This window comes from Aegilops tauschii, chromosome 6, assembly GCF_002575655.3.
Source record: "Aegilops tauschii subsp. strangulata cultivar AL8/78 chromosome 6, Aet v6.0, whole genome shotgun sequence".
In the NCBI taxonomy this organism is placed as follows: domain Eukaryota; kingdom Viridiplantae; phylum Streptophyta; class Magnoliopsida; order Poales; family Poaceae; genus Aegilops; species Aegilops tauschii.
The window spans coordinates 496155738-496171735 of record NC_053040.3 but is presented as its reverse complement, the minus strand read 5'-3'; the positions used below and the strand labels follow the sequence as shown (position 1 = coordinate 496171735).

At 43.2% G+C, this 15998-nt stretch overlaps 1 protein-coding gene across 1 annotated transcript; it reads right to left on the bottom strand.

Annotated features, from left to right (window-relative positions):
* Positions 1-7438: 7438 nt before the first annotated feature.
* On the bottom strand, positions 7439-9979 carry LOC109749317 (calcium-dependent protein kinase 26). Its single transcript, XM_020308279.4, has 3 exons — positions 8790-9979; positions 7989-8507; positions 7439-7904 (listed from the first exon to the last, which is right to left on the bottom strand). The coding sequence occupies exons 1-3, from the start codon at positions 9828-9830 to the stop codon at positions 7773-7775; spliced, it is 1692 nt and encodes a 563-aa protein (XP_020163868.1). The 5' UTR covers positions 9831-9979; the 3' UTR covers positions 7439-7772.
* Between the last annotated feature and the right edge of the window lie 6019 nt (positions 9980-15998).

Here is a 15998-nt window from a genome sequence, read left to right as displayed (position 1 = left end):
TAAAATTTAAATACATACGATTTATTGTGTTTATTCGTATAGTTTTAAAGTATTTATAATAAGATCTTAATAGAATAAAAATTATTATGCATGTTTGCATGTTGAGGTGGGATTTTGCAATGTATGTATCATGTTGAGGAGGCAGGCGCTGCTATTGGTCGCTCCTAGCGAGCAATCCGCAACAGGTCGCTTACTGCGATCCGGTGAATGGGCCAGGCCCAGCACGCGGGAAGGAAATCGCTAGCTCATGTTGCCAGCGGCAGCAGGCTCGGGACCAGCGAGCAAAAATATTTTAATTTGCCTCAAAAAACAAATGTTTTAATTTTGCTTTTTTGAACTGTTTTATTATTTCCCCATATTTATTTTATTAAAGAATTTATTAATGTGAAAAAGTCCACAAATTAGAAAGTGTCCGCGAATTTGAAAACATGATCACAAATTTGAAATCAAATTCATGAATATGAAAAAAATAGTTGCATACTTATTAAATGTTCATGAATTCGAAAAACTTCACTAATTTAAACAAATACACTAATTTTCAAAAATGTTCGTGAACAGAAAAAACATTCACGTGTTTAAAAAATGCTAATAAATAGAAAAAGATCGATCACGATACTGGACGTGCAGATGATTAGTGGACGGATTTATTATAAACTTAGCGAGCAATCTGCGATGCAACACTTACTGTGATCCAGTGACTGGGCCCAGTACTCAGGAAGGAGATCGCTAGCTAACGTCACCACCTACTGGAGCGAGTGAGTGTCAAAAAAACTATTGGAGCGCGACAGCAGGCTCGGAACCAGCGAGCAATACATATTTTAGTTTTCAGATTTTTTTATTTTTTCCCGAGTTTATTTATTAAAATCTTTTGGATGTGAATTTTTTTTCACAAATTCAAAAATTTATGAATGTGAAACAATTAAGAAAGTGCTTTGTATATTTAAAACCGTTCCTGAATTCGGAATTTTTCACTAATTTAAACAAGTACATAAATTTTAAAAATGTTGATGAATGTGAAGAATGTTCATGGAGACATAAAAATGTTCATGAGTTCCAAAAAGACTGTTCGCAAAACAAGACACATTAGTTGACAATTTATTATAAACTTATAGCAACAATAATGACTACTATAAAAAAATCACGAATTTAAAAAATGCCTATTACTCAAAGAGATCGATCACGATAGTAGACGTGCAGTTGATTAGTGGAGGAATTTATTATAAACTTAGCGAGAAATCTGCGACGCAACACTTACTGTGATCCAGTGAATGGGCCAGGCCCATTACGAAGGAAGGAGATCGCTAGCTCACGTCGCCACCTTTACTGGAGCGATTTCTCAAAAAAAAAACCTATACTGGAGCGAGTGTCTCAAAAATAAATACCTACTGGAGCGCGACAGCAGGCTCGGGACCAACGAGCAACACATGTTTTAGTTTTCAATTTTTTTTATTTTGCCCGAGTTTATTTATTAAAATGTTTTGGATGTGAAATAATGTTCGCGAATTCAAAAACACTTATGAATGTGAAACAATTTGAAATAATGTTTTTTATATTTAAAACTCTTCATGAATTCAAAAAATTCACTAATTTAAACAAGTACACAAATTTTAAAAATGTTGATGAATGTGAAGAATGTTCATGGAGAGATAAAAATGTTCATGAGTTCCAAAAAGACTGTTTGCAAAACAAGACACATTAGTGGACGAATTTATTATAAACTTATATAGCAATATAATAATAACTAGTACTATAAAAAAAGGAGTTGGCAAGGTTTGATTGCTGGACGAACCCATGCTCCACACTCCAGTGAGCGAGGAAACCGACAAGCTTATAAATATTACGGATGAGGAAGGGCTTTCGGCCGAGTGATACTGGAGCGCGAATGGATGCCCAAAGCGCGCACGTCGCAACGTGCACGCGCCTGCGGCCGAAGTTGCAGGTGTTTTTTCATTTTAATTGTTCCGAGGGGATGCGCGGCACTGAGTTCCCAATAAGTAGGCCCGTCACTCAGAGGCATTCCCTGACGGCCTACTTCCCAGCCCGGCCCCTCACTGTACACCTGCACTCTGACATGGGCTGCGAGCCCAGCAACCAAACCGTACCAACCCGGCCCTCCTTGGGCTGGAGTCACGAGCGCGCACCACTGCGCCCGGCCGATACGGTGACTCGGACGTGCGTATTTCTGCCGGTCATTGCGTTGTACGGTTGGCGGTGTGGGACTAATCATCGGCAGCGAGCGACATGCACGTGTTTTTGGCTGCAAAACATGAAGGTTTGGGCAACTCGTGAGTGCTTAGAGCATCTTCAACATGCGTCCAAAAAGAGCTCCACGCGCTAAAAATTTAATTTTTTTGGCGCCGAACAGCTCCAACAGATGCCGTAAAAGATTGCGCGCGCTAAAAAGTTTTGGGCACGTGCTGAAAAACGCTATCGCGCACAGCATATTTTGGGCTCCGGATTGCGCGCGCGTTCACAATTTGCACTGCGTGCTTTTTTGGGCGGGCATTTTTGGGCGTCTACTAAATCAATGTTGGTCCCGATTGGTTAGTGAGCAAGCCCACGCTCCCCATTGGGGGGCCCAAGTCGTGTATAAGCACAAAGCCAAGGTCCTTGCTGGCCCATTATGTGTAAACACACAAAGAAGCAAGGGCGCTTGGATGAGTAATACTCGATCGGGCGGTGCAGGGGCCAGAGTTACAGATATCTTTATCATTTCAGGTTTTCAGAGGAAAACCCACCAAACCAAAGAATGGCGTGCATCAAAGACCACCAGTCGTTGTAGTTGGATTGCGTCAGCATCGGGAACGTCGATGCCATGGTGATTTCCCTTGCTTGTCTCTGTGACGTAGGTTTGGGACGCTAAGGTGGAGTCGCCTTAGGCGAGCTCGAGGTGTCGTCACCCTTCTACGACATATAGGCCACCAGACAAGAGAAACTTGTCGGATGCCAATTTGTTAGCACTAAGCTTTATCTAAGACGTGAAGAACCCAATGAACATGATGGTTTTGCGTTGCGTCCAACCCCTGAGGCGATCCTTCGGGCTCATGCCATCGCACGAGCCAAATCGTGCGAGCATGGACTAGGCTAACTGCGTTGGTCCAGCTGACCCTCTCTACCATGCCATCACACGACTGGGCTAACCGAACACCAACGAGGAAAGGGCCCATCTAACTAACTTGGATCATGGGCAGTCAGTATGCAAACCTCTACCATGGCACCATTATTTGGAAGGAATATTATTTTTGGCCCTCGCTGGTCAGTTATGTGGAAACCTTTAGGGTGGGTAATTAAGGGCATTTTTGTGTGAAAAGGATCAGATCTATTATAAAGTTCCACCAGAAGTACAAAGCATCTAAAACATAATACTATAACTTACATCAAGATTCTGAGACCACCAAACAACCACTACTACCGCCAGAATGAATTGTCGTTGTTGAATCCTTGCATAGATATGAAGCACCTGACATCAACTCTCGCCACATGACGAGAAACTCTAACCTTACCGCCCCAAGGAGATGTCGGGAATCTACGAGCTCCGTCGATTACATCCAAACTGACGAACTCAGGGAGGATCGGAGCCAGGAAGACAAATTCGAAGAAGTGCCACCACCTACCCGAGTGCCACACCTACAAAGACTAAAAACCCTAACCTGGACTATTAACCGGAACGAAGGTACCAGAATTCCCCACCCTACCACCGGAGCGGCAGGCAGAAGGGAGAGAATCTATGGGCTCGCCGGTGAAACCTGGAGTGCAGAGTTTGTCCCAGCCGCCTACGGTTAGGGGAGAAAAACAAAAGGAAGTAATGTACAAGTCGGTAAGGACATTTGGCGCAATAATACTTGACCGCGCGGTGCCGACAATCGGCGCGGGTCTACGCCGGGCTAACCAAAAACAAACCAAGGAAAGGGCCTATGTACCTAACTTGACGCATGGCCAGACAGTATGCAAACCTCTTCCATGTCAAGATTACTGGAAAGGAAAAAATTGACATTGCAATGAAACAACCTAGACACATGGCAGCTTAATCAACCAAGACATTTATAAGCATTCTAAAAATAAGACATTTATAAACAAAATGATGATAAAAAGAAAAAAGAGTTGGTTCATGGACGAACCCATGCTCCATGTTGGTGACTCCGGCCGTGTATAAACACGAGCCAGGACCCTCGCTGCCCCGTTAACATGGAAACCCACAGCGTTGGTAAGGCCGAGTATTACTCGACCAGGATGGTGACACCCCCGGCCCGCTGGGCCAGAGAGTTACACACTCAGCCCGCCCCTCAACTGTGCAAACCTGACACGGGCTACTAGCCCAGCAACCAAACCGTGCCAACCCTTTGGCCCTCCTCTAGGCTGGAGTCACGAGCGCGCACCACCGCGCCCGGCCGATACGGTCGCCGCGACTCGCGTATTTCTGCCCGTCTTTGCGTTGCACGGTCATCGGTGTGGGACTAATTAATCACTCCAGCTAATCATGCTCTATATATATGTAGAATTTACCTTTACCTTTTGTCAGTAATACAACGGACGACCGATTGTATGTACATAGGGCTAACCTTGCATTGCGTACGTACGTACATATGCCCAGTGAACACAGCATGTGTGGAGCTTTGTATGTGTGAATCTATTTTATTTTTCTTCAGAAATCAATGACCTCCCAAGAGAGGCGATTAGGGTCCGTGCGGAGTTTTGACGGCCTATGTTGATTTCTTCGACGGGGCGCGGTGATTCTTCTTTGAAGAGATCGGATTCGGGGCTGCCCCCACCTCTCGCTCAGCTTCCTCTCTCCTAGACTTTGTTCGGAGTGACTAAGAGAGGGCCTCCGTACAAAGGCCGGCGAGGGAATAGATGCATGAAGCTCTAGGCAAACTAGATATCACAGAGGAGGAAGCTACTCTGCTGGTGATTGACGACATTGAGAAAGAGGGTGTTGTACGAAAGTGGTCATCACTTGCAGCGCAAATCATATATCGCAATACCTTCCATGTCCAAACGATCACACATGCTTTACGCCCTGCATGGGGTAATCCTAGGGGGTTTGTGTTTTATTTCGTTGCGAAGAACATGTTTGTTGTGGATTTCGAGACAGAGAGAGAACAAGATCGCGTTAAGGATGGGGCACCGTGGCACATCAGCAAGAGTCTTGTCAACCACATGGTTCCATTTGAGATGAAGCCTAATAAGCTACAAATGTGGGCCGGGGTCATAAATTTATGCTTTAATATGAGGAATGGTATTTAGGACTCATGCCCGCTCAACACAGCGACAAGGATGATTCAACTTTGTAGATCGACCCCATTGGAGGGTTCCTGAGCTAGAGTCACTGTGGATGGTGACAAGCCCTTGAGAAGATGGATCCATATTGATTTAGTTACAAGACAAAGTCGGGGCTGGTATTTACAACAATTTTTCAAATACCATTACGCAAAGCAAGTCGATTTGGTTAGCAAGCATGATCCCTAGCTCTTATTGTTGTCTCGGTCGATCATAAGTACTCCCTTCATTTTTGTATACAAAGTCACTTCATATTTGTATGTCTAACTTGATCACTAATTTTACCAATAAAAGTGAGTTATAGGCCACAAAAAGTATGTCACTGGATGCATGTTTCAAAGAAATTTTGAAGATTTTTTATGACATAACACCCATATTCTACAGACCAAAATCATATGTCAAAGTTTGACACGAAAGCAAAGTGGCCATATATACAGAAATGGAGGGAGTAAGAGAAATAAATGCGTCCCGGTCCAGCTCGAACGTATCACTCACTAACCACATCTCCCTTCCTACTTGTGCAACACACATGTACCAGCTGTTTCAGTGGAGATCCAAAATGACTGTGAGAATATGTTTGTTGTTATACGACATTACTTAATTAAATATATATATTTGCTTGGAGTAACCATGAGGAGATCAATAATGTTGATTTCTCCAAATACTTGATATTATCCATGCTCTCTTAAGCAAGCTAAAGAACATTTAGCCCCTCTATGATGAGATGGAAGGCCCCGCCCCTTCGCAACCCCAATGGTGCCAGAATTTTGTCTCCTTCCCTAACAATAACACCATGTAACACATAGAATGAGACCATTCTCATTGGCATCAATGAGTTCAGTTATCCTGCTAGCCTCTTGTGTGTACCATTATGAAATCAAGTGCTTTCCAGATGGACATATCAAATGAACAAATTTTATTTGCACAAAACTGAATCGACCATATTTATGCTTATCGACGATGTTACTAAAAGACCAAGTACAAAGCATGCACATGTTGTCACCTTATGTATGAACCTAATATCGAACACATTTACCAAAAATCCAAATTATATTCTAGAAGCTTCTATAAATAGGCTTAGTTAACAACACACTAGAAACCCCGCTAATACATCAACCAGACATTACAATATAGAGGTCTTTAACATTATATTTACTATTAACAAAAAATGAATGAACAAAAATAAACACATATGCAGCATATGTTCATGAAATTGTTAAAAATATATTCAAAAGGAACTTTTGTTAAAGTGCGCAGTTTGTATTTAACAGGAATAAATTGTTTAGTAATATACATTCTAGTTGTATAACTAGTCAATATTTGGTAATATTGTTATGTGTTTAGCTATGCCAACTTAGTAATATGAATTATAAGTTTTAATATGGTGGTATTATATAAATAAGTTTACATAAATATAGAAGTTTAATATTTGATAATATTATTATGGGAGGTTGGGTTGTGCGCCCAGCATGATGTGAAGGGTGGGGAGGAGCGAAGATACGCAAGTCCTCCTGGGGTAGGCTGGTTGGGGACGCGATGCAGATAGCAGGAGGGGCTGCATGGGCGTGCAAGAAAGGTTTTTTTTATTAATTGCTCAAGAATGGATGACGAACCAGTACATAGTGATTAGTTTTTGATTGATAGGACTAGTGGCTTCTCAGTGCGCTCAACATGATTTGTGTTTAACAATGGGAGAATTTGGACCTTCGGATCCCGTTCTTTTATAGGGGTAATAGACTTGATGAGAAGCATGCATGTTTGAACGAACCATACGTGCCTCTGCTTGAAAATCGACTGATCAGGTACATTCAATTACTTTCTCCCACTAACAAATTAAGTACAAGTAGTACATTAGAACCAACTATCGACCAATAGAACTACTCACTCGTCAAGTCTATGGTAAATGAATCGAATCACATCGAGGTCAACTAAATATAACTTGTTTAAATTAAGATTTATTTGATCGAAACTATTTGAGTTGGATTCACTAGAATTAGTTACTTTCAAATGTATACTATTAAAATTTTGAATTTACCACATGATGATGCTCTTACACGATCTAGACAAAATAATAGTTAGGTATATAAAATTATTAAAATTTCAGAGGCAATCTATGTTAAAGCATTTATAAAATATAAAATATGGCACCACTTTAAAACACATGATTATAACAAACAAAGGTTTTAACAATATCCACTATGCTTAATCCATTTCCAAGAATAATGCCCGCGCAAATGCCCGGGCCACTCTGCTAGTTAAGTACAAGTAGTACACTAGAACCAACGATCGATCGATACCACTACTCGGTCTTCAAATCCATGGTAAATGAATCGAATCACATGCGTGTGGAGCTTCTATATATTATAAGTTTCTTCTTCATCATCGTTCTCTTCTTCTTGCTCATCTTCTATTAAACTTTAAGTACAATGTAATTGGCACAACCATGGCGATCGATCGATCGATGGATGGCCGGTGGAGCTATGCTTGTTAGCTGGCTAGCTGCTGAGGCCGCTGCCTGCTCCATGGAGGATGCTACCGTCGGAGGTGTGCCTCATGGTAAGCCTGCCGTTGCCGATGATCCCCTTCTTCATCATGGCCACGAACTCCCCATAGTCGATCCGACCATCCTGCATTTGAGCCATTCAAATTTCAATTCAAATTTGTAATCAGTAACATAAGATAGATTAATGAAGAGAAAATTGAGTACTCACATTGTCCTGGTCGACCTCCCTGATGATGTCGTCGATGCCGACGTCGGCCATGTTGTGCTCGCGACACGCCACCTCCAGCTCGTCGACGGTGATGTACCCGCTGCCATCCTTGTCGAAGTAGGAGAATGCCGCCATGAGGTGCTCCTCGCGGTCCAGCTTGTTCATGTGCACGGTGGCGGCGATGAACTCGTCGTAATCGATGGTGCCGCTGTTGTCCACGTCAGCGGCCTCCATGAGGTCCCGCACCTCCGAGTCCCTGAGCTCGGTGGACCCGTAACGGCGCAGCCCCTCCCGGAGCTCCTCGAATGTGATGGCACCGCTGCCGTCCGTGTCCATGGTCTTGAACATCTCCTTGAGCCCGGCCAACTCCTCCTCTGACAGCCCGCGCGCGATCACACGTAAAGCCATCTTCTTCAACCGGTTCATGGCTGAGAACTGCTTGAGCCTGGAGAGCACAGCAGGGTCCAGCGGCGCGTCGGGGGCCTCGCCGTTCTCGATGATCCATGGGTGGCACAACACCTGGTCGGTTATCAGTTTTGGTTTCAGAAATATTTCAACAAATCCGGAAATCACCGAAATCCTGAATTTCAGCTATTTCAAGTTGCATTTTGGCCAAAGGGCCGAAACATTCATCTAATGCAACAAAACAAATTTGTAATTTTTGAAAAATATTCGAATTCCTGCATACTACCGAAGTTGCTGAAATATTTTGACCAAAAGGTAAAAAATATTTAAGCGCCTGCTAAAATTCATTCAGTGAATTTCATTGGAATCTCGCATTGAAAGTGAATCTTTGGTTACCTGGTGCGCCGTGAACCGCTCCGCCGGCGGCGACTTGAGCATCTTCCGGATGAGGTCCTTGGCGCCGTCGGAGATGTTGGGCCACGGGTCGGAGTCGAAGTCGATGGCGCCCTTGAGCACGGCGTCGAAGATGCCCTGCTGCGTCTCGGCCCAGAAGGGCGGCACGCCGGACAGCAGGATGTAGACGATGACGCCGGCGGTCCACACGTCGGCCTCGGGGCCGTAGTGCTTGCAGAGCACCTCGGGCGCGACATAGTAGGGGCTGCCCACGACGTCAGTGAAGATCTGGCCGGGCTTGAAGAAGACGGAGAGGCCGAAGTCGATGGCCTTGAGGTTGACCTTGTCGCCCGCCGGTTCATTAGCACTATTGCCGGAGCCATTGTTGTTGTTGTTGTTGTTATTCTCCTCCTTGTCTTTCAAGAGAAAGTTCTCGGGCTTGAGGTCGCGGTGCATGACCCCGAGCGAGTGGCAGGCCTCGACGACGCCGACGATGACGCGGGCGATCTCGGCGGCGCGGCGCTCGGAGAAGTAGCCGCGCTGGACGATGCGGTCGAAGAGCTCGCCGCCCTCGCAGAGCTCCATGACGATGTGCACGAACTGCGCGTCCTCGTACGCGCCCTTGATGGTGACCACGCTGTCGTGGCCGGCAAGGTGGTGCATGATCTGGATCTCGCGCCGCACGTCCTCCACGTCCTCCGGGGTCAGCAGCTTGCGCTTGGCGATGGACTTGCAGGCGAAGGCGACGCCGGTTGAGATCTCGGTGCAGAGGTAGGTGGTGCCGAACTGGCCCTGCCCGAGCTTGCGGCCGACGTCGTAGAGGTCGCGCAGCAGCGGGGTTTGGTGGCCCAGCACGGCCGTCGGGGAGGAGAGCTGGTGCTGGTGGCCGGCGCCGCGGCCCATGATGGTGTTGCGGTGCGGCGCGCGGTCGAGGACGGGGGAGGAGGAGTCGGAGTCCCAGTCGGAGCTGCTGCAGCTGGTGCGGTAGTGGTGGCGGCCGTCACCGGCCGCGGGAACGATGGAGCCGTGGCACGAGTTGCCCATGCATCGTCGTTGTCGTCAACGATGGATCCTCCTCAATGGCGGGCGGCGGTCATGGATGATCGAGGGACGACCCTCGATGCAGCAGGAAGACGAAGGTGGAGCGGTGGGGAGCGATGGTAGGCTAAGCAGGGACGACGACCTCTCCTCACCTCTCCATTGTTTCGGGGTGTGCATGCCCCTCCTAATTTGAGCCCGGCTCGTGCATGCATGCATGGCATGTCGAGCTTCGTCGTGCGGTGCACCGCCGCTGCTGACTACGACTACGTGCATCCCTCCCCGTCACTACGCCGGCCGGACGTACGTGCAGTGCACCGCGATCGACTACGTGCATGCCGCTTGGCATTAGTAGGTGCGGCACCACGTACGTGCTAGCTGCAGTAGCAGTCTCGCCTCTCCTCGACGTCGTGCATCCCTCCCCCGTCGCGCCCGGGCTTCATACAGTAGTATTCCCCGGATCTTTTTTCACTCTGGAAATAAAATTTGTCTCAAATCAAACCTCAAATAGTTTAATCAATTTTGTAGAAAAAATATATCAACATTCATAACACGTGATCAGTATTATTTATATTATTATTAGTCACGTCTTATGAATTTAATTTACATATTGTATAACTTTAGTATTATAAATGTTGATAATTTTAAATATAAATATGGCCACACTTTACAAAGTTTGATTTCAGACAAATCTTATATATATGCCAAGTAAAAACACCGGAGAGAGTAGTAGTAGTACTCGTATGTATTTTAGACTTTTGGGCATGGCATCCGAATAGAAAGGGTCGGTTCACAGTCTGCTCAGCCTACAAATTCATGATCAAAACTAAGGTAACAAGAGAGAATTGGCTCGAAGGAAGAAGGGGAGGCTCACCGAATAATGATAGAGAAGAGAAAGATTGGAAGTCGCTTGCTGTGGAGTCTAATACTATCTCCGTCCCAGTTTATTGGTCCTCATTGTATTTTGTGACAAATTTTAATCATAAATTAACTAACAAAATGTTCATGCATGTCACCAAAAATTATATCATTGAAAACTATGTTCAAATACGAATCCAATGATATAATTTTTGTTGACATGCATTAATAATTTGTTAGTTAAATATTTGGTCAAAATTTGGTACGGATTAAATGAGGACCAGTAAACCACGACTGAGGTAGTAATTCCGTCCAAAATCAGAGTTTTTTTTATGGCGGTTGGCTAGCCACTCCTTGCCAACGAGGGATGTGTTGAACAGAAGAAACATGTCCCATCGGGTTGCATGTCCGCTATGTGGCGCACCAGACTCGTGGCGGCGCGCGCTTCTGTCGTGTACCATGGCGAGGTGCACCCGGGCTTCTGTCCGATCTTGCTCTGGTGTCGAAGATGGCAGATAATACAGAGCCATGAGCGAAGAATTAGCTGTTCGAGCTAAATGAGACCCTTGAGCACAGTGAGGTCACAAGGATGGCGGTGACCCTTTGGTTTATCTGGTACGCGGGGAGATAAGCTATCCATGATGCGATCTTTCAGTCACCATAGTAGACATCTTCTCTTGTGAGCTCCTACACTAGATGACCCGGTGCGCCAAATGGCGCAGAGACCCATTTGAAACCATGTTCGTGTTGAGAAATATTTGCCTTTTTTAGTAATTTTATGTTTGATCAAGGATAGAGAACATGTCAAACCCGAAGTGTTTTGAACGTGTATTTGGACAATGTGCCATTTGGCTCTATGTTACCCAAGTAAGGTGCAAGGTCCAAATTCAAGCATCAAGGGTAATGACTCTAAACCTTTTGTAACAGAAAAGGGTAATGACTCTAAACCTTTTGTAACAGAAACGTTTGCATTTGTTAGTAACTTCGAGTTTTAGCACTGAGGGTAATAATTCTAAACCTTTTATAAAAATTAAGGAATACCTATGTTCAAACTATATACCATGTGAAGCTAATTCAAATTGTGCAAGTCGAAATATTTAGAGACCGGTCATAAAATTGCCGACTCCACTCTACTGTAACGCGAGGGCCGGCTTGCTGCACCTTCCCCACATAATTGGCCAGAAGGTATTTTAAATTTTTGAATTGTCTACATTAGTATTTCTTAGACACCATATAGGAGATGAGAGAACAGTAAAAAAATTGTTAAATGAAAACTATGTACCTTAGCTATCTAAGGCTTATGAAAACTGCAATCTTGAAAGAGGAAAACAACATTAGAAAATCTTGATGTTCCTGGTCCTGAATAGTGTATTCGTCTAAATATGTAGTTGATCACCCGGTGCAAAGTAAAAAACTTCTCATGATATACCACTGGGAACCTAAAAGCAAGTGATCACACATACAAACATTCCAAGGGAAAATGCGTAAACTCACAACTCAAACAAATTACTAACAGGACCATGTATGATTTTGCAGCTTAGAATCTACATAAAACAGAACAGTGCAGGTATCCTCTACCTAAATCTCACTACTAACTTTATTCAAACATTTATTCCTAGATCATCCGTACTCCTTCTATGTACAAATCATGCAATATCTTTGTCTAAATCAATGCCAATGCATGCACATGCACAAGTCTGAACTAAACAACATATATGATATAGCATAATTATATGATCTAAAATAGATGCATGATCAAGGGAGGAAGATGGTGAAGCCAAAGATGAGCAACTGAGATTGGGGACCAACGACCGGCGAGCAGCAGCCCATAGTGATGGCCGGCTCCATTCGACCATGACGCGAGCAACGCCGGAGCTCCGGCCTGGCAGCTCCTTCCCCATGCCCGTCCTACTCATCCTCCCGTGCTTCTCCACACCAAGCATGAAGACCACACCAGCCAGGCTCTCTTATGGCGACGACCTGCGCCCGATCCAGAATCACGATATGTGGCAGCGCAGATCGAGAACGCGGGGAGACGCTGTCCTGTGGGGAAGAGAAAGAGGATAACATGGTATAAAATAAAGTAGTCATTTTTCATGTAGTGAAACTTTAGTTTTGGGCAAGATGATCAAAAATAAAAATATAACTAATGCAACAGGAGAACCACATATGGAGGCACTCAAGTGGACAGACACAACAGTTCAAACAAACCCAAAAATATCTCATTGTTCACCTTAAACCTTCGGAGGTTTAAACTGCTAGTTGAACTGAAAGGCACCGTTGCTAGGTGACAAAAAAATCAGTACGCTCTGCGGTAATTTGATATGATAAAAACCAGTTGGATAAAGACCAAAAAATGTTCAGCAATAACATGGAAACATTTGATGGCGTGTCTTTTTGAGCACATATACCTCACTTGCCTTCTTATGCTTTCTCTTCTTCACAAATAAAATGCTAGATCGCTTTCTCTGCTTCATAAATAAAGTGCCTGCTCACCAATAGATATCAGACTTTTACCCTGCTACACATTTCTTATGGATGAGCTTTTACCAATTGAAATTCTGGAAGAGACTGCAATCTTGGACAGTCGCAGTCGTTATACACTACATGCAGTTTTTGTTTAGGTTAATCTTAGATTTCCTCTTCCATGCATCTCACTACCGAGATCCGGTTTGAGAGCATCTTTCTTATATCACTCCTCGTGTGGCTTGCATACTTTTGGAATGAGCAGAAAAGTACTCAAAATCCTCTTAGCTGACATCTTCAATGTCGAACAAAACAACGATTGATTTAATGATGTCTTCATTTTGTAGGAGCTCCAAAAAGAACAGTCAATGTTATCTAAGGCTGTCCATTCTCCTTCTGTGAAGTGCATTTGCTCGGTCATCAACTTGAAATAATGCAGTTCATCATCTTGAAAAATAAAAAGGCTTTCCTTCAGACCAGTACATTGTCCCTGAGAAAAGAGACTTACAGTCAATATATAGCAACCAATTTGTTGAGCCAATAATCAGCACATATACTTCTCAACATTTAATTGCTATCTAATAAAAAAACTGATTGGCAGGGACATGAAAAATATGATTACTTGTTGTCCCTGTGCAAAAAGAATGCAAGAATTGTATCTATTTTGGCAGTGGCGCAGACGGGGGTCGGCAGGGGACCTGCCCCCCTAATCAGTGATTTGCTCCTAAATTTCCTATAAACAGTGCTTTATATATATATATGAGGCCCAACATAAAGATAACATGAAGAATCTCTAGAAAAGTGTCACTAAAAAATACATCTTGTCAAAAGAAACAGCACAAAACCTGTAGAGAACAAAAATCTAAGGACAAGTCGAAAGAATAATGTGACGAGCGAAAGGACAGAAGAGGATGGAAGAAGAACAAACGTCAAACACACGAACGGAGCAGAGGAAGCTACCCCATCGCCGTAGACAAAATGAAACAATCGCCGACTGAGATGAACAAAGAACTGGTGCGTGTGCCGGCATCGTTGCTCTGGATGCAGAGCTGACAAGATGTAGGGCAATGATAGATGTTAATAGCACAAAAAATATTTAGCCAACCTCACTAACAATGTAGTAATTTACTAAAGGCACTCAAACAACATTAGCGCCTATGCTGTAGGAGTATGCGCATATAACATCTTCAATAGTTACATAAACCAAGGAAATCAAGTTCAGTATATATACAACGTGGCACAGTAGCGGCTAGGCAAGCTTCCATGGACCGAACAGTGATTCTGATGTACAGATATGAGATGTCCAGCTCTGGTTTGAGACTCGGTAGTATCTCAGGGTACACAGAATCAATCATAATGTCAACCAAGATAAAGTACTTCTGAGTTTTGGTAAGCAAAGAACAAAATAACATGTAAATGTTGGCAAGAACATAAGGGTATGAAATCATGAGATGCCATCTGAATTAATAAAAGCGAGGAAAGGAGTTTCACTCTGGTGTTTTTATTTCCATACCTCTAGAGTCGTTGACATCAACTTCTATTCTCTCTTCCTTTGTGTGAGACTGCATAATAACGTCAGATTCATACATGAGCTTTTCTACATGCATAACTAAACAAAGAAAGTAAAGGGGGAATGGAAAACATGGATCATATATACCTAGCGGCATGTCTTGAGCATGAAGTGACACATTTCACTGTTTGAGTTTGAAACTATTGTTTTAAAAAACAATAATTATTTAGTAACACTAATATTTCTGGAATAATTAGTTTGACCATTGTTTGACCACTGTTTGACCACAGTTTGACCAGATTTGACCAAAATTCAAAAAAATGAAATAATTATTTAGTAACACTAATATTCTAGAATAATTAGTTTGACCATTGTTTGACCACAGTTTGACCACAATTTGAAATTTTTTGAATTTTTTTGCCTCTCCAGATCTTAAAAGAACCGTATCTTTTTTTCTGTTAGGTTTTTGAGGATTTTGAAAATGTTTAACCAGGTTCCCCCAATTAAATTCGGATGTAACTTTTCGAGTAGATGATTTTTCATATAAAAAACTTTTTCATCCGAGTTCGTATGCAAAAGTTATGCCCATTTTAAGAAATTCCAGAGAGATTTTGCAAATAAAGTCAAAATTCATATTTGTTAATTTTCCCAACAACTAGACCACATATCACATGGGAAACTTATTTTATTTTATTTTTTTGACATTTCCATCATTTTCTTTTGTTTTTTCTAAAACTGAAAAGGCGGTCCAAGGGGGGGGGGGGGTAGAGTTTGATGGGCCCTTTAATAGCAAAAAGAATTTTCATAAAGAATGTTTTTGTTAGACATTTTAATAGCAAAAAGCATTATCATAAAGATTTTTTGTTAGAAACTAAAATAACAAAATCTGTTTTTGAATAGAATCATAAAACACAGTAATAACAAAATCAAAGAATTCAAATTTGAAAACTAATGGCACTAACAGAAAGTTTATAATTTTTGTGACCTAAAAGCAAAAAGAATTAAAAAAATAAAATTTAATAAAATAAATAAAAATAGCAACAGTAAGTATTTTGTTGTAAGTAGAAACAAAATAAAATAAATAAAGCAACAAAGAAAAAAGTGCCATCTACTGGGCCACCACGGCCTGAATACGACTAGAAACCCAACCATGGGCCAGGATTCAGGCCCGCAGGTGGCCCAGTAGGCCCACAGGCACACAGTGTACGGTTAGGCCCGAAAGCCTGCAATTGAGACGAGCTCGAGAAGGTGGGCGCAGCAGCGCTTATAAACCACTCTCGAGCTCTCTCAACTAGCGTGGTGGGACTAAACTTTGGCCGCGACGCGGGCAGCACATGTCC

What these genes read in the sequence shown, in the direction of transcription:
- LOC109749317 (XM_020308279.4), bottom strand. Translation starts at nt 9,830, where the DNA reads ATGGGCAACTCGTGCCACGGCTCCATCGTTCCCGCGGCCGGTGACGGC. An exon ending in AGCGGTTCACGGCGCACCAG is followed by an intron (nt 8,508 to 8,789) that starts GTAACCAAAGAT and finishes ATAACCGACCAG; the next exon opens with GTGTTGTGCCACCCATGGAT. An exon ending in GGGAGGTCGACCAGGACAAT is followed by an intron (nt 7,905 to 7,988) that starts GTGAGTACTCAA and finishes GCTCAAATGCAG; the next exon opens with GATGGTCGGATCGACTATGG.